Consider the following 23,885-nt stretch of genomic DNA (forward strand, 5'->3'; position numbering starts at 1 on the left):
TAGAGGACTAAGACGACAGGCTGGAGAGATGGCTCAGTGGTTGAGAACATTGGTTGCTCTTTCAGACAACCTGGGTTTGGTTCCCAGACCCATGTGGTGGCTCATAACCATCGATAACTCCAGTTCCAGGGGACTCAACATCCTCTTCTAACTTCCACAGGCTCTGTTTAAATCTGATACACACACATAGATGCAGGCAAAAATACTTATACACATAAAATAATATAAATCTTTAAAAAGAGTTGGTTTGGTTTTTTGTTGTTGTTTTTGTTTTTCAAAACAAGGTTTCCCTGTGCTGCTTTGGCTCTCCTGGAACTCACTCTGTAGATCAGGCTAGTCTCGTGCACCACCACCACCAGGCCTAAAAAAAAAAAGTTTTAAAGAACAATGTCGTCCAGAGCCTTAAGCTCAAGGCTCAAGGATTTTGATAATGGCAAGTGCCTTCATTTGAGTGTGTCTTGCTTTATTTTCTTTCTGTCTCTGTCCTTGGCTGTTTCTCTCTTACGGTCTTGCTGTCCTAGTCATGCATTTAGAAGGATTACTAGGTCATTTTCTATCAAGTTATCTTAGGACACAGAAGGAGAGGTTATCAGAATGTCTAGTTGGCCACAGTGAGAGAGTGGAGATGGAGAAGAATGTATGGGCTCTACCCAAAGTTTCTGCTTCAAACTATGAGTCATCAGCCATGTGCCAAAGCATGATAACGAAGAAGTCTCCATGACATTTCATCCCTGATGAAGTCTCTATCCAGTACTGAGAGAATAGATGCCATGGGTCTCCTGAATGCTGGGAAGTGCTCTGAAGCAGAGCTACATCCTCAGCCTCTTTCCATTCTTTTATTTTGAGATAGAGTCTCGCTAAGTTGCCTAGGTTGACTTTGAATTCCCTATGTTGCTTAGGCAGGCCTATCACATGAATCCATATGTATCAGTTTCCTGAGTAACCGGGATTACATTCCTGGACAGCAAGTGTGGCTCCATCTCCGGGAACTTTTCAATATCTATCTAAAGAATAAAACCTCATTTCTATGAGCTAATGGGACCTAACAATGGGGTGGTCTGCTCTTACCAGCAGGAAAGGATAAGGAATCGACGTGGAAAGTCACGAAGTAATCTTCCCCTCCCTCCTCTTCCACACAGCACTTGAATTGATGGGAACTGGTGCACAGACCACTGGCTTCCAAAGGATCCATCATGATATCTGACTCCAGAGGCAGTGGGTGGACAGTGACATCTTTGGTGGCAACACTGTATGAATTCTTGTATCTAAATACGCAGTGGTAGGTTCCTGTGGGGAGGGAGCAAAAGGGAGGCAGGGTGAAGTCCTTGGTCTTAAAAGGCATCACTGCCATGTGGTCATCACTCAGCATTGTTGACAATAAGAAGAGTCTTAGCTTTCCTTCCCAAACTTGGGTAAGGGCACTGGGAGAGCTTGACTGACTTCCCTCCTAGGTACTTCACATGTCTGGAGAACTAATCAATAACTTTCCTTCTTACAAGGATGCATTCACTCCAACCAATCAAATCAAGTGGCTTATCCAAGGTTAAGAGTGAAGCTGAGTGCCAAGCTTCCTACTTCAAGCTTCTCCCACAACCAAAGAAAGAATGGGGATTTGGTGGTGTGCAGAGACAAGGGACTTTCTGAAGATCTAGGACTTCTGAAGATGGAGGACTGTGTCACACCCACTTGTCTGTCTAAATGAGTGGTCCCTTGGGTTCCAGGACACCATGGCACCAGAGGACAAACCACCATTTAAGCAGCTGCCCTGGATTTTTAAGTACTTAGCACAGTGAGTACTGTATCTGCCACCACACGGGTCTACCAATTCCTTATGCTTTCCAAGACTCATATCTCCTGGCAATATGAACAGCACAGAGCTATAATACAGGAAATACAAATACTTCTCTACTTAAAACTAGACAAATAAACACTTTCTAGAGTTTTCATAGCACAGCTGGGTAGTGTCATACCAAGCATCTAGTAGAGTTGTATTATTATTATTTGTTGTGTGTGTGTGTGTGTGTGTGTGTGTGCACATATATATGCATATGCACGTGTATGTATATATACATACACGTGGAGTTCAGAGAACAACCTCTAGTATTGTACCTCTGTTTTCTGTTTGAGACAGTGTCTCTCATTGGTGTAGAAGTTTGCCACATAGGCTAGATTAGCTGGTTAGCAAGCCTCCAGGGATCCACCTGTCATGACCTCCACCCCGACCCCTGCGTCCCATTGCTGAGGTTGTAAACTGTCACTACTGTCCTGGGCTTTTTACAAGGCTTCTCAGGATCGAACTCAGGCCCTCATATTTGCAAATGCGTTACTGACCGAGCCATTTTTCAGGCCCTAGGGAAGTGACTTGGAAACAACTCCTATTGTTGTGATAGCAGGGGTGCAGGCTGTGGGCTTAGACACTAACTCCACGCTGCACAACTTGGCTTGTACCCCTGTGATTATTACTGCCTTTGAGCATCATTTTCTTCATCCACAAGATGGATGGATGCTATCTACCCCCAAGGGACTGTCATATCACCCACAAAGAGCAATTAATATAGCCACCACAGGCATGTCCCGAAACAGAGCCTTCATAGGCAGCTGTTGTCAGCGCACACTTCCAGGGGTCTACACAGCCCGCTGCAGGGTCTGGCCCATCACTTACCATTCCACTCCCTGGTGGAGGTCTGCACTGTCAGCACGGACTTCACTCTATCCTGACACCTCTCCATGGTATAAAACCTCGGATGGATTTTAATACCAGCTGAAGTGTTCCAGTACACCTCATCATAGTTAATCACATCGCTGGTGCATGTTATAGAAAAGTTTTGTCCCTCAGAAACAGAAATTGGGTCCGAGGTTATTGTTAGGTTGGCTGAAGGGATGCAAACAAAAGAGACAAGACAAAACCAACAACAAATCCAACGTTTAGTTTTTCTGATGACATCGACACAGGAGTAAAACTTAAGACAGAGACAGCAACGCGGACCGTCCTGGCTCTACTGATGTCAACACGGGATTGGTACCTTGCTGCTCCTGGGCTTTACTTGTTTCTAGGCTGTTCCCGGTGGTGCTCTGAACTGTACTCACTTCCATCACATGCCTTAGGACCTCGGGCACTTCCCCTTTGGAGCTGGAATTATCTCCTGATGATTAGCAGGGTAAAAGGTTGCAAACTTAGGGATGTTGGCTTAACCCAGGCTCCCCTCCAACCTCCTCTGTGACCCCTCAGGGGAAAAATAGAGGACTGGGTTCTTGTAATGTTTCATATCAACTTTTTAAACACTACCCCCGTAATACTGCGTTGTATCTTGGAAGGTAGCTATGATTACTAGGGTACCACCAATGCCACACCACTGTAACAGAGCTTCACTTCTTTCTACAGCTGTCCCCAATAAAAAAGGCAGCCTTTGTTCCTGTAGGTACATCCTTAGCATTTACTGATGGTCTAGTATACAGTTAGTGCTTCATGAACGAAAGAATGAATTCTTGATCTACTTTTTCAGTAGACAGATCATAAAGTTCCCTAGTCAAATAATTATGCTTAGACTATCTCAGGCAGACTGAGATGTATGGGCAGATTAATATTATTTATAGCTATTTCATTTAACCATATATAATACTAGAAAGAAGGTTATATAATGTAATTAATTACATGTTTACTGCTATTTTGGGGAATTCTCTCAGATTTGTAAGACATTGTTTGTTGACAATGTCGAGACCATTGTGGATACAGATGTTGATATGAAAACCCCACTGTTTATTTTTATATTGTTCTATCATTCCCCTTCTCTGGGAGCATGTCTTTTCCATGACTGACACCTCAAAATGGCGTTTGCTTCAGTCACCCATGGAGGTGAACGGCTACCACCACAGGCCAGCTTCTCCAGTCAATATGAATCATATTCTTAATGATAATCCAAAGAAGCCACTGCTTTCCACAGTGTCTTAGTCAGGGTTCTCATGCTGAGGTATGACACCAAAGTGGGCACATGACACAGTGTGTCCCTCACTCTGCCCTCCCTGACTAGAGGGATCTGGAAATAGCTCTCTGAGGGCTAACCATGTCTGAGCAGAAAGCAAAGCCTCGTGGACCAGAAATCTGGTTCTCTTGTCCTCAGAAGAGGTCAGATGACCAGATCAGTGATTTTCAGCAAGGATTGACCAGGCCTCTACAATACGCCCCAGTTTTCCAGATAAGAGTGACATCTTAAAGAGCATCAGGAGAGGAACCAGGTGCTTGCTCTCGAGGCACTCCTGGGTATTCTGGAACTTTGCAGTTTTCTGTAGTGAAAGCTGCCATACCTGCACACTCTTGTTCTAACTCAGAGAGCTGTGCTGTGGACAGGAGCCCCCAGAACCTGTTCTTGATGGATAAACACTAAGTCCCAGTAACAGAACGCTTGCAGGAGACAGACAAATGGGCACTGTTTCCATCCTGCTTTTCAGGACACTTCTCAAAAAAGCTGTAAATGGTTCATTTTCAAAGGCTGGGTGGAAAGATATGTTTGTAGCTGTGGTGACTCTATAATGCTGGTTGAATAATGATGCCTTTATTATTTTGATTGGCATATGACCAGTGCTATGGTTTGAACACGAGATGTCCCCCACAGGCTCATGTGTTTGAACATGTAGTTCCCAGTTGGTATTATTCTCTGGGAAGGTTACAAAACCTTTAAGACATGGAACTTGCTGAAGGAAGTACATCACTGTGGGTGGGCTTTAAGGTTTTACAGCCTGGCCACACTTCCTGTTGTCTCTCTGATTCCTGTGTGTGGATGACATCAGAAATGATACTTTACAAAACCTCACTAAGAATTGAGAGATTGAAACAAAGGTTTTTATTCAACCACAGGACAATGGCAAATGATCATTGTCCCAACTTTCTGCAGAGTTATTTCTAGAATGGGCAGACTGGGAGAGGAGCTGAGGAGTAGTGGGGATGTGAGTGAGGCTCTTGGAATTTAAAGAAGAGAAATTGAATTGTGAAAGGAGAGGGGGTTCGCTGTCACACGAATTCAATGACAACAGAACTAACCTGGTCATGACACTACTTTCCCAGCCCATCTGCTTCCTTTATCAGGACAACCTGATTGGTTTCTTGCAGCTCTTTCCCGCCCGACCCTTCCCAACTTAAAATGGGTCCCACCTGACTTGAAATGGTGTAGAGGGACATCTGACCACCATCCCACTCCCAGGGAAAGCCCAGCTTTATTTTGCCCACCAATGATCCCTGTTGATAGGCAAGTGCAACATAATCTAACAAAATATTCTATGGCAAGAGTTCTTACCTACAGAGATGAATGTCACAGCTATGTTCTTACTGCCTGTGGCTCCGTAGGGACTGACGAACTCACATGTGTAGGTGACTGTTGTTCCAGAAGACCCACTGGGACACTGGGTTCCATCTGCCTTGAGGGTGTAAGTGCTGCAGCTAGATTCCAGGTCTGTTTCTGGGTTCCCTGCAATGATATGAACAAATCTGTTGATAACTCTGAATTAGTAGCAAGTTTTTTAGTGGAAACTTCAGTTTCATACTTTTTCAGTTGCTGGCAGCTTTATGTCTCCAAAAATCATTGTTCCCATCCCCAGAAACAGAGCACCCTCCAAGCCGCCGTCCCTACTTCTTGCCTAGGGTTCTGGAATAACCCTGTGTCTGCCTTTTCCTATTCTGGTCTCCATTTTCTCCCTGCCCCCTTCACCTGCTACCGCCGTCCTGAGACATTCTTCAAACATTCAAAGTGAACAACACGGAGTAAGTTGACGGGTCAGTGTCTTTCAACTGTAGCTGATCAGCAGTGCTGTGCTTGCTGGTTTTATGTCAGCTGGACACAAGGGTCATCAGAGAGGAAGGCACCTCAGTTGAGAAAATGCCTCCATAAGCTCCAGCTATAAGGCATTTTCTTAATGTGTGATCAATGTGGGAGGGCCAGCCCATTGTGGGTGGGGTCATTGCTAGGCTGGTGGTCCTGGGTTCTGTAAGAAAGCAGGCTGAGTAAGCCATGAGGAATAAGCCAGCATGCAGCACACCTCTACGGCCTCTGCATCAGCTCCTGACCCCAGGTTCCTGCCCTCACTGCTTTTGACAGTGAACTGTTACATGGAACTGTGAGTGAAATTAACCCTTTCCTCCCCAGCTGCTTTTGGTCCTGGCATTTCATCACAGCAGTAGTCACCCTAAGACAGATGCCTTTATTATTTTGATTGACATATGAGCATTGTTGTGGTTTGAATGAGAAATGTCACTCACTGGCTCATGTGTTTGAGGACAGTCCGCAGTTAGCGCTGCTCTTTGGGAAGGTTACAAAACCTTTAGGATGTGGGAACTTGCTGAAGGAAGTATATCACGTGGGTGGGTTCTATGGTTTTACAGCCTGGCTGCAATTCCTGTTCTGATTCCTGTGTGTGGATGACATGTGAGCACTCCTGGTTGCCAGGCCCTCCCCATCATGGTGGACCTGTGTCTGCTCTGGAACTGTAAGCCAAAAGCAAACTGTAGCTTCTCTAACTTCGTTTTTTCCTCAGGTTATTTCATCACAGCAAGAGAAAAGTAGCTCCTACATCCAGCTTGCCTCCCCGAGTGTCTGTTCAAACCACTCCACGGTTTCCACTTTCTTTCACTCTGACAAAATCCCTTCTAACTCTCCGAAGACGTCCTCTCTCTGTCCATCCTTTCTTGAACCGAGTTCTCAGAAGAAAGCCACATCTGCATTAAGGATTCTACAAGGCTGACTGAGTGTAGAGAGCTAAACTTTTGCCCTCAGAGAGTGGTCAAACCTTAGGGCAAGTCTGCTCCTGTGACAGTCCCTCGAGCTCACTCTATCCCCACCCCTTACTCACCCCTACTTTTCATGATGCATTTGTGACCTCTGGTTTCCCACTCCCATTCTTCATTACTCTTTGAAATTGACCTTTGTGACCCTCTACTTTACCAAAAGTTTTTCCCTTTAAGGCCAACAGGGGCCTCCTCTTTCCTCCATCCTGGGCTTTTCTTCATACTGTCTGCACTACACCCTCCCCACTGCCAGCCATCTTTCTGCTGTGAGGCTTGAGCCTTCTGGTCCTTTCTTTGTCTTTTTGTGCTTATCCTCCTGGGCCTCCTTTCTAAGCGCTGCTCCTGAGCATCCCTCTTAAATGCGTATGTCGTCCTCAACCTCTCCCCCTCCACCCCACCCCACTGCTGCTGGCCATTTCTCCACTCTCTCAGCAACATCATCAGCTCTGGCTCCCGTTACAAATCGAGGTCGGATGACTTCCACACTACTCTAAGAGGAATGTCCCGGTTGGAAACTTTTGAGGCAAATTCCCAAGTGTTGATTTGACATCTCCGGTTCCTCAAACTCAACACGTGCAATTTATTTATCCCCCCACCCCCCAGACAAAACTCGCACATCCAGTGTTTCCTCTCACTGACATTGGCAGAAACACAGATTTAAAAGCTTAAAGGCCACTATAATAACCTGCCTTTCCTCACATTGTACTAACATTTACTTGTGAAAGTGCTCTCTGAGCTCACACTCCTAAAACAGGGCTGTCTCTATCAAAACAAGGTCACTCTCCGAGGCCCCACTGATTGTCTGAACTCTGCAACTGACTCCATGTGGGAATCAATTCTCAATTATTTCACACTTCAACTTACTCACTAGACTACCTATAAGTTTCATTTTCTTTCTATAGCTGACTTGCTTTGGGTTTGCTATAGGGTCTCACTATATAGCTCAAACTTGAATTTGCTCTATAGTTCAGGTTGGCCTTCAACTTGTGATTTCCCTGCCTCAGCCTCCCAAGCTTCCAGTATAAGTACACACCATGAGGCCCCTGGAATGTTAGTTTTCTAAAGCTCTGATTGTCTAACGTACTTTTACCATGAAATTATTGCTGTGTGTATGATAAGTCAGATGTCCTTAACACAGTATGTGGCTCTGAAGGACTGGGAGCTAGACAGACTCTTGGTAGACAGACAGATGGGGAGAGGACAAACAGATGAAGAAGATGGCAAGCTTCCAGCTTCCTTCCCACCCTTCTGACCCAAGACAAGAGCTTGGCATCTCAAAACAAAGACCCAGTGGGCTTTTCCTCCTAGTAGTTCCCCCACTCTACCAGCAGACCAGGCCAGCAAATTCAGGGCTATAGCAGGACAGATCTGCTCCAGGGCTGTGAGCCTGTCTGCCTCTCTGTCTTTGTTCCAACTGACCAACCCTAAACTGAAGGAGAAAAACCTCTCAAAATCCCAATGAGGAGGGTTTTAGGCTCCGGAGACCCTCCTTTGCTTTGCAGAAGGTCTTTGTCATGCTTTCTCTAGATGGGCCTTACTGAGTGTGTTTTCTCACACGTGTGAAAGCCTTCTTCAGCTTCTGAGTCTGTCACGTCTGAGATTTCTCCTGTTGCTACCCTTCCCCCTCAAGATATTTTTGTGCCTTTAAATTCTTTAATTGGGGCATGAAACAAACCTGATTCAGACCCCTAGATGGTAGCAGCATTTGTCGCAAAATATGTTCTAATCTGTCCCTCTCTTCTGAACCTGCTTCTTCATCTTCTCAAAACCTAAACCACATCCTGGCTTTCAACACACTGCAAAGCTGCAGACCTGGATGTCCCTCCTCTTCCTGTCCAATGTAAAAGTCCAGCCTTGTCACTCAACAGGCAAGCCAATAAGCCATGCAGAGTGAGAAGTATAGAGAAACAGACAGAATAATAGAATGTCTCAAGGATAGGTCCCACAAAAGAAAATTCATTTCAGCATGTAGGTTAAAGTGGCGGGCGGTCATTTCAGATGGGTGTCTACAAAGGATTTCAGAGGAGAGGATGTTCTTCTAAGCCTTAAAAGACAACTGGGGCTTTAACAGAAATCAGGGCTGTGGTGTGATGATGTGAGGTGGTCAGTGTGCTGCGGGTACATAAACCAGCAATTCTCATTGCAGAACTTAGCACTTCATCAAGCTGCTGTAGGGGCCAGGGCTGGGGTCAGGATGGGGAGATAACAAGCTATGCAGGAAATCCATTGTTCTGCAGCCTGGTCAGTCTTGCAGGACTTAGGAAAGTCTGCAAAGGGGTCACAAGAGAGAGAGGTCGCAGAGCATCCCACTGCAGACTTCCTGGTTCCTCTGCCAGAGGGCAAGGTCTGTCACCTTGCGGGCTTGAAAGCTCCTTCAGCAGAGCCATGGGAATCGTGCAAGGCCTCTTGGCCATCTGGCAGCTCCTTCAGGATGCCTGTACCACCTTTTCCTTATAAACCAGGGAAGTGACTAAATGGCCCGTGCCGACATTTTTCTCAGTCTTTCTCAGTCACTGAAGGTCTAATCAGATGCCGCAGGTCAAATGTGCTTTACAGACCAGAGGTTGTCAGGAAAGTGTGGGTGGAAATGGACTTTTTCACACTAAATGAGTAATAATGACATAGCATAGTCTTAAGAGCAAAGACTTTGTAACATAAACACTTATGGCACTCACAATGTTTGTAGCACTGCATTTTAGTTCAAAGATTATTTTCCTTAAATGTTTGTACATTATACAATTGTTTCTTTAAAAAAAGATGTTCTATATGGTTTCTAAGTAGCTAATGGTCCTTTGTATCTAAACTGCTGGCAGCTCCATCCAAAGCTGGCTCACCGGATGGAGAAAGTGCTGGTCACTATAGCCAGCCTTGTGAAATGAGATCAATGGAGGAACTCTAATTCCTTTCTTTTCATATGGTGATAAACTTGGGAAGCAATTTAATCTGGATCCTGGTTTCCTCATTTTCTCACTGGAAGTAAAACTACTGGCTTCGCATTGTGACCAAGTTTAGATGTGATCACTCACAATCATGTTTGGTTTTTTTAATGGATTAATATTTCTGCAAAACTTAGAATTTTTTAAAAGATTTGTTTATGTTATGTGTCTGAGTGTCTTGCATGTATGTGCATCTGTGCAGTACGTGTGTACATGTGTCCAAGGAGGTCAGAATGGAGTATCAGATCCCTAAGAACTGGAGTTTCACATGGTTGCAAGCAGCCATATGGGTGCTGGGAACCAAACCCTGGTCCTCTGCAAGAGCAACAAATGCTCTTGTTCGATGAGCCATGTCTCCAGACACCATCGGTGCTTTTCTTTATTATTTTCATTTGATAGTATAAACCGGAGGGTGGGGAACTTCAGTTTAGATCTCAGGACAAGACAAAAGCACTGTTGGGAAGACGGACCAACTGGTGGGCAAAACACTTCCATATATGTGTGAGGACTGGAGTCAGATCCCTAGCATCCGTATAAATACTGCAGCCTGCCATATATGGGTGAGGACTGGAGTCAGATCGCTAGCACCGTATAAATACTGCAGCCTGCCTGTAACCCCAGTATGCAGAAGGGAGAGATGGGAGACCCCTGGATCATCAGGCTAGCTCTACTAGCAAAATTCCTTAGCTCTGGGTTCAAGAAAAAGAAAGCAATCAAGGAGGAACCTCAGTGTTAGCCTCTGCCCTTTACACATGTGTGCCCCCACACTGTATGGCCCAACACATGTAAACACATACATACATACATACATACATACATACATACATACATACATATACATACAAAAAATAAATGAGTAGGAATTGACATGAAGTAACTGAGAGAGGAATAAGTCTGCAGAGAAATGAATGCTGGGAGCAGAGACAGAAAAGGCTGAAGCAAGTATGTAAGTGAGTGACTTCAGGAAGGGATAGGAATGTGAAGCTCAGGTCAGGTCTCAGTGAAACCTTCATGACCTCAGCTTTCTGAGGATGGAAAAAAAAAGGAAGGATGGGCCATGCTATGTACTAAGTCTCTAGGGTCACTCCCTTTCGGGTCTTTATCTGCCAGGATCTTGCCCAGGACACAAGCATGATGTTTGCATACAAGTACTTTGGGAGGTTTGTTGTAGAGTGTCTAAGCTGGTGCTGGCATAGAAGCTAGTTTTTTGGGTTTTATTTTCATGGTCCAGAATAAATGTCATTCCTCCTCTGCTCACAAGATCTCTCATTTTTTTCTTGGCTGAGAGGCAAGCAAAGAGCCCTCTTTGCAAAAGGTCTTGCTCTACAGTTCTTACCTAGAATTCTTATTTCCCCTTCCTGCTTCCATTCGATTTTACTCCAGTTTGCAATGTTCTCGCTGCAGCAATTCAATGATATAGGGTTGCTATCACACACCACCTTCCTCTCTTCCTTAGCCAAAATCCGAATGGGGGTGACATCTAGTTTCCTGGAGTCCCCAAATTCAAAAATATCCAAGGTCAGCTTGCAACGATAATCACCTGTAGAGAATACATAGAATTATAAATTATCACTCCTATGAATTTCTCTTAATAAAACCGAGCATCCCATGTATCATGGCATCTGAGATTTGATTCAAGGACCCCTAAAGGAATGAATATTCAGAAGCTGTCAAGCCCATCAGACATTTCTAATGACATAGGTAAAAAGTAGAAAAAGGTCTTCATTGTGGCGTTCTCAGGGACAAGTATGGGATTATAAGACACAGGGAAACAAAACTGGTAAGTCTTGGAGAGTTGGAGGACCATGGATAATTCTGGCATGCTATTTAATCCTGTGATAAAATCAGAGTCTGCAAAGATGTGACAGGGCTCATGTATCTGTAGCCCTCTTTCTTGTTTGGAAGAACAGAGTTGGTCCTACTGATATCTGGTCCTAAGTGGAGTTATTAAATAGTAGAATGTATCAGGCTCCTTGTTTGTGTCTAAAGAACTAAAATTTATGTTTTATGGCAGGTAAGGGAAAGGCCAAAGAGAGTGATTGTTATAGGGAACAAGAATGATGTGGAAGGCTGGATATATTCACCACCTTGATTTTGGTGATGCCTTTTCAAGTGTCTGTGTCAAAACTTAATAAATTGTATACATTGTGCAGTATGTTAGATGCCAACTTTATCTCAGCAAATTAAACTTTATAGGTTAATTAAAATAAAACATCATAAAACTATCCTACATACTATATAAAATTCAAAAATAAATAACTGGATTTTTAATGTCATTAAAAATAGTACTCTGGGTCATAGTGGTCTGCTGTGCAAGCATGAGGATCTGAGTTCAGATCCCTGGAACCCATATGAAGAGATGGAAATGGTAGCATGCAACTCTAGAGCCAGGGAGGCAATGACAGGTTGGTCCCCAGATCTCACTGAATAGCAGACTGAGTGCTATATTCAGTGAGAGACCCTGTCTCAAAAACTTAGATGGGGAGCAATGAAGACAGATGCTCTGAAGCCTCCTCATGAGTATATGTGGGGGTCCCCTTTTTCCTCTAGACCTGTTGGCCACCAGTCCACGAGGACAAGGGGCAGAAGTGATGACAGAGAGCTTTGTGCAACCTGTGAGCATGATGGAGACAGTTCCCCAGATATGACTTCAGTGAATCAGCTCAACAGTATTGCGGAGTGTAGGGAATATATAGGAATGGGAACGACAGCTGGAGAATCACCTAACTTGCATTAAACAGCACATTCCTATCATAAAGTTCCTAGTACAAGTCTCAGTTCTAATCATCTGTGGAAGCATGGTCCTATCGTAAGGCTCCCAGCACAGTGTCTAATTACCATATGAGCAGCAGGGGGAAAGCTTCTGCAGGGGACTGTGTCCAGAGTCACAATAGAGAGAAGTCAGGGATCTGGGCCTAGAGACAGTCCCCGAATAAGGTCAGGTAGAGAACAGGGCTTGGAGGGAGGCAGTTGTCTATGTTGCCAAGCTCAGAGAAAGTTGCCAGGCCATGGTAGACTGCAACCTCTGACCAGCAGATCCCCCCAGCAGATATATACACACTCACACAACATTTGCATGCATGCACGCATGCGCAAGCACACACACACACACACACACACACACACACACACACACACACTCACAAGAATGCCATGGGATGCATTTTCCATTTTGGAACCTGAGCCATCAGGCTTCTTGTGGGCAGCTCACCCCGGTCCCCCGTTCTGTGGGCTGCCTCTCTGAGCATAACATTCAGCTCCTCCCACAAGTCTCGCGTGGGAAACCCACCTGCATCATGCTTTGTGAAGTTATAAATGATGAGGCGGGAGACCAAGCTCATGTTGTTGAGGACTGAGGTATGAACGGAGAATCTGCTGCCATCCTTCATGTCCAAGCGTTTTCCTTCATAATACCAAGATGTGTTGGAGGACACGATTTCACTTTCACACTCCAAAGTGACGTTGTCTCCTTCAAAGATGACTTCCGGTGTAACGGTGAACTTTGTTTCATCTGGGAATTCAAAGACCATTGATGTGAGGATAACACATCAATGAACGCAAACCATGGAACCGGCTCTCTAGACTTTGCCTCTTCCTCTCTTGAGGGCCATTCTCAATGTCTACCTGTTGCAGAGCTGCCCACAGGCTCCCCCTACTACACTTTGAGTAACAATGGTCCCATTGCCTACTGACACACCAGAGCCCATGTCTGGACCCCAGTGGAAGAGAGCATCTAAAGTCATGCATTTTCCATCACTATTTTAAATGATCTGGAACAGCAGTTTGGAAGCCTCTCCATGCATCAGAACCATCAGGGTTGAGGTGTTGGTAAAGTATAGATGGGTCTTTTGTGGGTTAATGTGGTGCAGATGAGCTCTGAGACTCACCCTCTAAAACAATGGAATTCTATTAAGTGCCAGTATCTGCTGTGATTCCCCCCAACCCCATCCACCAGTGTTAGCCTTACATTTATGGATCATTTGAATATATGAACATAAGAAACTCTCAGGCCCTGTGTTTCTGTGAGAAGCTCCTGTCCCCATCTCCCTGGCTCTCCAGCTGTAATAGTGTTAGTTAAGGAGGGGCAGATGGCACACAGTACTCCAGGCTTCTGTAATAAGAAATATCCCCATGATTTCCTAGGCCTTCCTCCTTTCCCTCAATTGTTTTTTAATATACAAAGTGTTATATTTCATTATGGCATTTTTTTTGTTTGTCTGTTTCAAGACAGGGTTTCTTTATGAAGTCCTGGCTGACCTGGAACTCACTCTATAGGCCAGGCTGGCCTCAAACTCACAGAGGTCCTCCTGCCTCTGCCTACCGAGTGCTGAGATTAGAAGTGTTTGTCACTATGTCTGGCCCATTATGGCATTTTAAAATAATTTTTTGTTGAGTCTCCTCTTCCCAAATTTCCTCCTCATCCCCCACTTCCACCCTTCCACCCCTGGGAGCATCCTTACTGCCTTCTAGTCACACATTAAATGTTAGGATCTACATATAAGAGACAACACGCTATTTTTGTTTTTCTGAGTCTGGTTCACCTGGCTTCATATTTTCCAGATTCATCTATTTTCCGGGAATTTTCATAATTTCTTTCTCCTTGACAGCCCGGAAAGATCCCATTGTACACATGCACTGAGTTTTCATTATCCGTTTATTTGCTGACAGGTGTCTAGGCTGATTTTGTTTCCTTGATGATGTTATGACTAGCGCAGCGGTGCGCACAGATGTGCGAGAACCTCTGTGGCAGACTTCCTAGGTTTAATCAACACCATCACCATGCCCACCCCAAGTGGACACGTGCGATAAGGAGGTGGGTTCCACTTACTGCTTGGCGTTCCTTGGAAGGAGCTGTCGTCCATTCTGTAAGTCTGGTTAAGGCTCTGTGTGACTTGCTCGTTGGCTCTGTGCAATGATCCAGGCTGTGGTGCCGATGACAGCTGGAGCTCATAGTTCACAACCACGCTGCCCTTGCTGCACAGAGACCACTCAGTTCAGTAAAGCAGTGACTGACCTAGGAGAGTCCTGACCTGTGGCTTATGACACGGAAAACGAGAAAGCAGAAGCCACCTGGGCACTGCTATCTTCAAGGAACTGCTAAAAATAAGCCTGTCTTCAAATGTTAATGGACAGCCCAAGGTATGTAAATGAGAATTTAGATTCCTTGCCCAGGAGCAAAAAGGAGAAAAGTGATCTGATGGGGAAAATGAGCTGAACCCACAGGGTTTCCAGGCTCCAGGGGAGCCCTTCAAGGCACACCAGAAAACCTGCAATCCCGTCTACCTAGCAGGATCTTCTATTAACGTCTTTAACATCACTATCTGATACGATTCCACTTTAACATTTCAGATTCTCAGAACTACAGATGTATTTCTGTTCGCAAAATTCTTGTACGCATGAGCTGAACAGACCTTTGTGTTTCCTTACTGCTAAGGAAGTCCATCTGTAAAGGGTAGGGACCCATCATGGGTGTTCCCTTTTCCTGTTCACCATTGTGGTCTGGTAATAGCTCTCACCTCTGTCAAGCTGCTCCTGCTAAGCACCCCACATGATGGCCCAAGGATGCTTTGTCTCCTTTCCTGGTAGTCTGAATTCTGCCCTCATTTAAAAAAAAATGAGCAAACTACATCATTCTTACGTGAAGTGGGTCACAGTCGCCGACCTGAATCCTGGCAAAGTTTTGTAACCCTCTCGGAACTGGAAAATAAAGCAAGAGAAGAGTCATGTAATCAATGACTGGTGAATGATACCAAAAGTCTACACGTGCTTTTTATCAACCTGGGTATGGCTTTATTTTGTGTACTTTGCTAGTGGTGGCATTGGCAGAGCTTCGAAGGAGTAATTTCTAATACCTTGAGTCAGTTTTTAGAGAAGTGGAGAGTGGATTCAATGCACAAAAAGACTGCTCAGGGAAATGCAGGAGAGAACAGAGAGGCTTGGGGGCGGGGCGAGAGAAAGAGAGGCCTCAAACTCCAAGTGGAAGAGAAAAGGGAGGAAATAGAATGAAAGGTTCGACACCAAGCCTGGCAATGTTCAGAAACATCTTCCAAGGACATGTGGGTGTCTTTCTAGGAATCCCCACATCTACCAGGCACACAGCACTAGTGTGCATTCTGAGGTAAGAAACATGTTCCTGAGAGTCAGATGCAGCACTAGGGGCTACTTACTTAACCACAGCCAGAGCGTCGGAAGTCAGGAACGCCCTCCTGGCGGCCATCCCACTTGTTCCCTGCTTAACATCCCTGTGACTTTGGTGAAGCCCGTCTCATTTTTAATGATGTGTTCATATTGTTCTTCTGAATATCAACCCCATAATAGGTCCTGACTGATCCAGGTGTCATAGTTAGTTTTCAGTGCCACTTGCTACAACCTGGAGTCACCTGAGAAGACAGCCTCTACTGGAGGAAGCCTGGGTCATGTTGGCTTGTGGACACATCTGTTGGGGAATGTCTTGATTGTTACTCAACTGGGGGGGGGCAGACAACATGACGATAGATAGACATCCAGCCCACTGTGGGCAGCACCATTCCACAGGCAGAGGGCCCAGAGCTGTGTGAGACCAATGAAAAGTAGGTGAAAGCTAGCAACAAGAAGCAGGCAGCATGGGTGCATTCATTCCTCTTTTGACTTTGGTTATGATATGACTATGCCCTGCAATTTTAAGCCAGGTAAATTCCTTCTTAAAATTTTTTGGGGCCAGAGTGCTTTATCATAGCCACAGAAATGAAAGTAGATCACCAAGAAGTCTACATGTGTAGTAGGCCTGGTACTTGGGTGAGTGGCACTCAAAGGCTATTATGTAACCCACCTTTCCTTAAAAGCACAGAATTCAGTGACTGGTATGCTATGTAGAATCATCATGTGCCAGAGATGTCAATCAGGTGTTCCAGGACTCTGTGGAATCAATATTCCATCAAGGCACCATGGAAAAGTCACCATTTTTGTGTGGCATACTGGGATTGGCAAGGACTTCTCCTGTCCTGAGGCAAGGGCCTGTCTGTACTAGGAGTTATGGGAAGTGATTATCTCAGCCCATGTGTAATAGTATTCACCACACCGGTGAAGAAGCAGTGTTTGAAATGAGCTAGCTCAAGCAAAGCATTTACCTTTAAACAGTTTAATCTAATATCAAGCGCTGTACAAGTGCATCTGGGAGATAGTTAACACTTGCAGAGTGTGGTGATATTTTATTTCTGCTGAAATGTGATATTTTATTTGTATGTTAATAAATAAAGTTTGCCTGGAGATCAGAGGTCAAATAGCCATAAACAGAAGTCCGGAGGTGGTAGCCCATGCCCTTAATCCGATCACATGGCAGGCAGAGTCTCTGTGTGGTCAAGGACCACCAAGCACGGTGACATGAGCCTTTAATCCCAGTACCAACCAATGAGACCTGGAGGTCTGTATAGACAGGCAGTGATGAGGAAGGCAGAACAGGAAGGCAATAAAAGCACAGGTCAGGCAGGAAGAAACTCTCTCTTGGGAAGCTACTACTGGTGGTAAGCTAAGGCTAGTCATGGCTATTGCTCTGATCAATTCAGCTATTACGTCTGTATTTAGCTCTGTGTTTCTTATTTAATAAGACTGTTTAGAAATTCGTCTACAGCAGAGACTTCTCTGTTTTTACCTCAGTAACTATAAACTCCCTAGAGTGAGTGCCTAGTGACCTCCAGGGTAGAGAAGTTTGAAACTCTCTGAGCTCAGCCTTGAGTTGGATGTTCAGTTGATGTTAGGATCCTCATCTATGTGGGAAATCCCTGCCCATTTTGGGGGCAGTACCATCCACTAAGCAGAATGTTCTGAGCTACACAAGACAGGAGAATGTTAGAATGAACGCCTGAATGAGCTACCTACCTCTTCTGGACCAGGCTACCTAGCCTCTGAATTGATTTTAGTGAAGTGATGCCACCACATCTTATCTGAATCATTTTTACTCAGGGAAGAGAGTCTACTTATAGGCCAAGGTGATGCCCCTGTCCTCTGAATACTGTTTGATTTGAGTACTTCTTAATTCTCCTTCTCAGGTGGATTTCCATAACTTCAAATCCTCACACCTAGATTATACACACGTAAACACTCTGTCCACTGGGAATGGTCTTGGCTTGTTCCTCCTAAGCAGTTTCTTGGGTAAGCAACAGCCCAAACCTACCGCTCTTTCCAAGTCAGTCTTGTAGGACCTATAGAGGGCAGAAGATGTGTTCTTCAGGTCTTCTTGAAATCCTATGTTCAGTCTGACTCTGATTTTTAAGGTAATATATGCTGAAAAACACAGGGCAAAATATAAATGTCTCCTTGGTATTTGAATACAGACAATACAGAGAGATATTTGATTGAGGTAAAGTTGAATACCCATTCAACAAATCTTCAAAGAACAATTGCTTACCTTCTGGGAGCTGGCAGAAAGGTCCCTGGGGAGGAAGTCCTTTCAGACAATTGCAGTAGCGGCCTGACAGGGCACTGTCATGCTCTTGACAAGTGAGACTGCGGAGACACCTTTCCCGAGGCCACACATAGCCTTTCTCACAGGAGCACAAGAGGTCATTTCCAGCAGGTGTGCAGACTGCCATCAACCAAAAGAAAGGAGAGAAAAGACAGTCACCGCCCTTACATTTGTAGATTGCAAATGTCTATACTTGAAGGAAATCCTAGCTGAATTCCACATTGACCTTCTGGAAAGTTCAACAAAATCCCATGAGATTCAATAAGGCATATATGCATCACAGAACCATTAGATGAGGTCATCTGAAAGGTGACGTGGAGAGATTGCTGAGTGGCTACAGACTAATGAATCTTTTTTTTTTTTTTTTGATAGTCATGTTTTATATTGCATGGCCACTAGGTGTCAGTGATGAGTAGATCCCTTGATGTAGAGCAGTGGTTCTCAACCTGTTTGTTGGTCATGACACCCCCTTCTGCCCCCCCACCCCGACAAATCTCTATCCCCCAAAAATGTTTACATTACAATTCATAACAGTAGCAAAATTACAGTTATGAAGTAGCAATAAAAATAATTTGGTGATTGGGGATCACCACAACATGTGGAACTATATTAAAGGGTCACAGCATTAGGAAGGTTGAGAATCATTGATACAGAATAAGGGGCAGCCAGCTTCCATTATGACCTCTGTGCATCTCTGCCCCTAGGAATTCGCAGCCTTTTGTGGTTCCCTCTTACAGAACTGGTAAAAGTGATTGGATCATTTAGCACGTTCTCTCCTTCCCTCCCTCCCTCCTTCCCTCTTTCTTTCCCTCCCTCTCCTCTGCCATCTCTCTTCTCCTTCCCTTCCTCTCTTTTCCTCTGGGGAAGTTGGCTGCATGGCACAAAGACCTGTCATGGAGAGACCCAAATGGTAAAGAATGAAGGTCTCTAAATGATAACTACCTGGGGACAGAGGTCTTCCAAAAACTACCTGGTGAACTTGAAAGTGAATTTTCCAGCCCAGTGGGGGCCTTCAGATCAGAGTTTCCTCAGTTAGAACCACCCATCTCTGCTACTACTCCAAGATTCCAGACCCCCAGAAACTTCAAGATAGCACGTGTCTGTTGTTCTATAGTGCTAAGAGTAATGTGTTACATCGAAATAAATCACAAATGTGGAATGTAAACAAATGTCCTTTCCATTTCTAGTCTAAAGAACAGTCCAAATGGGATGCTGATCTCACTGGAGACATTAAAAAGGGAAGAAAAAAAAAGCTCTGAAAACAGAGACCCTTGAATCAATTTCTAAAGTTGGACCACAGAGATGTCTTTGAAAGATGCTTTGCAGATAGGTGCCCACAGTAGGTGCTACTCTAAGGAAAGACATCAAATAGTCACTAAGTTACCATGATGCTTTCCAATTTAACAGAGCTTTTATAGGACAAATGGCAGCTTCATCTACAAGACCCCAAGTCTCTGGGGATGGTACCCTGAGACAAAGGAGGAATTGTTTAGTTTTAGTAGGGAGTTGTCAAATACAAAGGTTTGATCTGGGAGAATTTTGCTTAATGTCTTGCTTCTGATCCAGGTATGTGCCTGCTTCCTATTTCTTGACCTGTGACACTCCCCTCAAAGAAGAAGTTGCTGCTTATGACATACTGATCACTCCTTGCTGCACCTGCACATTGTTCAGAGGGAAAGGATCAGTAATTTGTCAGGAAGGTTATGTTGCTATCTTAGGGGTCATTTTTTGATAACCACCATGGAGACCTCTGGCTATCATTTAAAATAAGGCGATGACTGGCTGGGAAATTTACCCTAGCAAGTTCATTCTGGGAGGTGTGGGATCCTAAAACCACACAGTCATTATTACACTTGGCTCCCGTGTTTAGCTTGATTTAAAAGAAAGCGGTTGGCCTTTCTCCTGATATGCCCAGTCACCCACTCCCAAGCAATGCATGTCTCCCTCACCTGTTGTCACAGCCATGCTCACGATGTCAGTGGCTGGGTCAGTGCCGTTTCCTTGAATTGGAAGACTGAGGCTGTTCAAGTGAGCTTTGATAGACTCCAGGAAGGAGATGTTTTCAAGACTGATCTCAATATCCACAGTGTATTCTTCCTCCACAGGGCCACCCTCCACAACTGAAATGAAAAGGCATGAAGACTGAGTGTTTGCAGAGATGGGAGAGGGATCCTGGTGGACACTGAAGCAAGGAAAGCTAGGGACACATTCACGGACATACTGGGCATGTCAGCCATAAGAATAGTAACGGGCCCTTTTAGAAAAAAAAAAAATGTTTATCTCCCCTAGTTTCTCCAAGCTATTACCTTCAACCTTAATGTCCAAGGCCAAGGGCCATGTGTGAAGAGCAAAATGCAGCTGGGGCAAGACTAGTAGTAATGACCTGGAAAGGAGGCTCTTACACCTGTGCAGTCAATAAGCGTTCGGATCTCCACCCATAGGAATGTCTTGCTGTCTTTATAACATTGTGTTGTTTGCATACACTCTAAGAGCTGAACAGGCACGCATGTTTGAAAACCTTCTAGAACACCACCCCCATTAACTTACTTTGGCCTTATCTTGTACACAGGCACTCAGCATACTCTTTATGGTTGCTTCCTATCCCCAGTATCCCAAACTTGAATGGTGTTCAACAGAATTTTGGACACTTGAAAAGTGAAATGCAAAAGATTCGCAGTTCTTGGTTGATTTTCAAATTGTCTCCAGGCAATTGAATGTGGGCTCTCCAAATAAATCTACTACTACTACTACACACACACACACACACACACACACACACACACACACACACACACTTCCATGTTTTGACCACCAGTTGTAAGCTCCTGTGACAGGAACTGATTCCTTCTAGTCTGATGACCTCACTGATCTGTCCTGGAGCTCATCACGTAACAAACATGCGCTCAAGCACTTCTTACTAAGCCTATCCCCTACGTTGAGTCATACATCCACTTCTCTGCCACTGGGCTAATCATTGCTCTAGCTCTGGCTGGAAAATACTATTGGAATATTCAACTAGGGCCGAAGGTATGGGCTCAGTTACTACCTCATGAAAAAGTTTGAAAGATAAGGCTGGTTTTCACACAGAGGTGTGGAGAATATTTTTAAATAGGTAAAAAAAAAAAATAATGAACACTTGTAAAATCATTCCTTTAAAACTTAAATGATATCAGGTAACATGATCTCTATTTTAATATGTAGTTAGAATTCTGTGTCTTCTTTCTAAAGACAGTTGTTTTCCTATTAAATGCTAAGGTTTATTTTAAGCATCCCAGGGACCATTGCTGGGAAACACTGGGAAAGTTCAGAATAGAAAACTCCAGTAGTTAAATATCTATTGCTAGGAGCTAGAATGCATGGTTCTTTAGAGGTATAAAGTACATTAATCTCAGGCTATAACCTTGTTGGAAATTATTTCTCTTTGATATCATTCTGTTTGCTGCAATGAACTTCTTCTTCTTTTTTTTTTTGTTTTGTTTTGGTTTTTGGTTTTTAGAGACAGGGTTTCTCTGTGTAGCTTTGCGCCTTTCCTGGGACTCGCTTTGGAGACCAGGCTGGCCTCGAACTCATTATTTTTTAAAGAACACCTGTGAAGGTATTTTAGGAATGCATTTGATGGCATATTTCCTCCTTATACAAGCAGAACAAGACAGGTTTTCATCTGGATGTGGTGACATAAGATTATCATCATGCCATGTGGGCAGTTGGAGGCAGGTGGATCGTGAATTCAATACCAGCTTCAGATACATAGTGCATGTGAGGTTCACCTGGGATTCATGAGACCTTGCCTCAAAAACAAAACTAAACTAAAATTAAATTTAAAAGTCACTTGTGAAGTCTAATATGGAGTCTTGTCTATCATGACATAGAGACATTGCCTCAAGTTTTCTGGTCTTTGGTTTGTTTTTAATTCTCAAATGTTCTGTGATGAGAACAAGCATCCGAGAAGAATGGCTAGTGTTAGCTTGTGTGATTCTAACTCCAGACACACCCATCTTGCCCACTAGGAGCATTTCCAATAGGGCAGCTGAACTGTATTTACATCGACATTCCAGAACATTCTTTTTCCCTGAAAAGTCACATGACCATGTTTATTCCCTCCGGTAAATTCACCAGCTCAGGGTCCTCCCATGAATGCAAACAGGATTTCCTGGATGGTGGCTGCTCTGGATGGGTGGGGTCAACAACAGTCTTCTATCATCTACTTTGCTGTTTGTATGGCTGCGTCCCAACTTGACACTGATACCTACCTGAGGGTCCTCCCCGGCCCAAAGCCCTCCTTCCTGTGCCCCTTTCAGACACAAGAACAGAACAAGTGTGGACCTGAAAAGCAACAGCTATCCATGAATGTCAGCACTCCTGGTGAAATCCCAGGCAGTTCTGCTTAGATTTTCACAAAACTGAACCGAAAGCATAAATCCCGGGAGTAAAGGACCTTGTGATGTATTGAGAGTCAGCCTTTGGGATTCACGCCGCTCTTAGCACTAGCCGCCACGATGCTCTTCTCCCACCCACCCATCACTTTCTCCAGCACCTCAGGAAGCTTTAGAGTCACCCTCAGGTGACTTACACACTGATGAGGACCTGGAATCTACAGTTCCTCCTCCACTTCCCCCTCTTTTTCAAGAGGTCTTGCCATAAACCCAGGCTGGCTTAGAGTTTACTGTGTAGCTTAGGCTAGCCTCTAATTCATGTTCCTTTTAAGTGTTAGGATTTCCAGCGTGTGCCACTAGGCCTGGTCAGAAATGTCTCTTTTTGAAAACAGTAAATTCTCTGAAGAAGCCTCAGACACGCCATTGCAATTAGGCAGCCACAGGCTTGTCCTTAGGTAGCACCCACTCCTGACCTTGACTGAGAGCTACTCACATCTAGGGCATTACGTGCCCAGGTGAAGTGAATTGTACTCTTTATTTATATAGAGAGTTAGGCCTGGATATCTGCTCTATTAAAATCTTCTTAGGTGATTTTCATGTGTAGGTTACTGGAGATCAGACATTCTCAACCAAAGGATGAAATATTTCTAGTGATCCTGGAGAACTGACTTTAATAGACTTGCTTTTGGGGTGTTTTGCCTTTTATGGTCAGTCATCTGCTGCTGCTCCTGGTGGCAAATAGGTACTCCCTATTATTTTATTGCTTAGCCTCTTGTGTTTTTAAGATTTTCTTATTTACCTAGATGTCAGTATACCATAGATATGCAGTTCCCATGGAGACTGGGTGTCAGATCCTGCAGGGCAAGAGTTACAGGTGGTTGTGAGCTGCACAATGTGGGTGCTGGGAATGGAACTCAGGTCCTCTGGAAGAGCAACAAGCAACAAGCACTGAGCCATCTCTCCAGCCCTGTTCACAGATTTTACCTCAGAAGAGCTGACACAAGTTTCTAGGGGTCCCCTTCTGGGGATACCAGGTGAAGGAGGAGATGAACAGTAGCAGTAGTCGCAGCAGCTGCTATTTGCTCTTGTCTGGCTGGGTAAAGGGCTGTGAGGGCAATATGCATACTTCCACTTGGCAGGCGCCAAAACTGAGGCACTGAGAGTTGATGTCATAAAGTAATACCTGAGCTAAGATTTAGAAAGACGTTTTACTGACTCCAAAGTCCATTTTCTTTTCATCACACCCTGCTACAACGCTAAAGGAAGGAGATAAGAAAAGCAATCATTTCACAAAACCCTAAAGCACTATAAAAACATACTATTGTTAAATATGGCCTAGTGATAAATTAATATTCTTAATTATT

At 44.4% G+C, this 23,885-nt stretch overlaps 1 protein-coding gene across 5 annotated transcripts in view; it reads right to left on the reverse strand.

Annotated features, from left to right (window-relative positions):
* Adgrf5 (adhesion G protein-coupled receptor F5) overlaps window positions 1-23,885 on the reverse strand; it is an 83,835-nt gene that overhangs the window by 16,220 nt on the left and 43,730 nt on the right. For 4 of the 5 annotated variants that reach the window (XM_036167972.1, XM_036167971.1, XM_036167974.1 and 1 more), the window contains exons 4-14: window positions 20,098-20,268; window positions 18,092-18,268; window positions 17,858-17,967; window positions 15,347-15,405; window positions 14,537-14,682; window positions 12,998-13,219; window positions 11,045-11,248; window positions 5,289-5,459; window positions 3,024-3,143; window positions 2,663-2,872; window positions 1,069-1,287 (exon numbers count right to left, since the gene is read on the reverse strand). In XM_036167972.1, the coding sequence (XP_036023865.1) occupies window positions 1,069-1,287; window positions 2,663-2,872; window positions 3,024-3,143; window positions 5,289-5,459; window positions 11,045-11,248; window positions 12,998-13,219; window positions 14,537-14,682; window positions 15,347-15,405; window positions 17,858-17,967; window positions 18,092-18,268; window positions 20,098-20,268 (1,809 nt within the window). The remainder of the gene's footprint in view (window positions 1-1,068; window positions 1,288-2,662; window positions 2,873-3,023; window positions 3,144-5,288; window positions 5,460-11,044; window positions 11,249-12,997; window positions 13,220-14,536; window positions 14,683-15,346; window positions 15,406-17,857; window positions 17,968-18,091; window positions 18,269-20,097; window positions 20,269-23,885) is intronic. The other variant, XM_036167975.1, reaches the window with a different exon arrangement.

Source organism: Onychomys torridus, chromosome 18, assembly GCF_903995425.1.
Source record: "Onychomys torridus chromosome 18, mOncTor1.1, whole genome shotgun sequence".
NCBI classification, from domain to species: domain Eukaryota; kingdom Metazoa; phylum Chordata; class Mammalia; order Rodentia; family Cricetidae; genus Onychomys; species Onychomys torridus.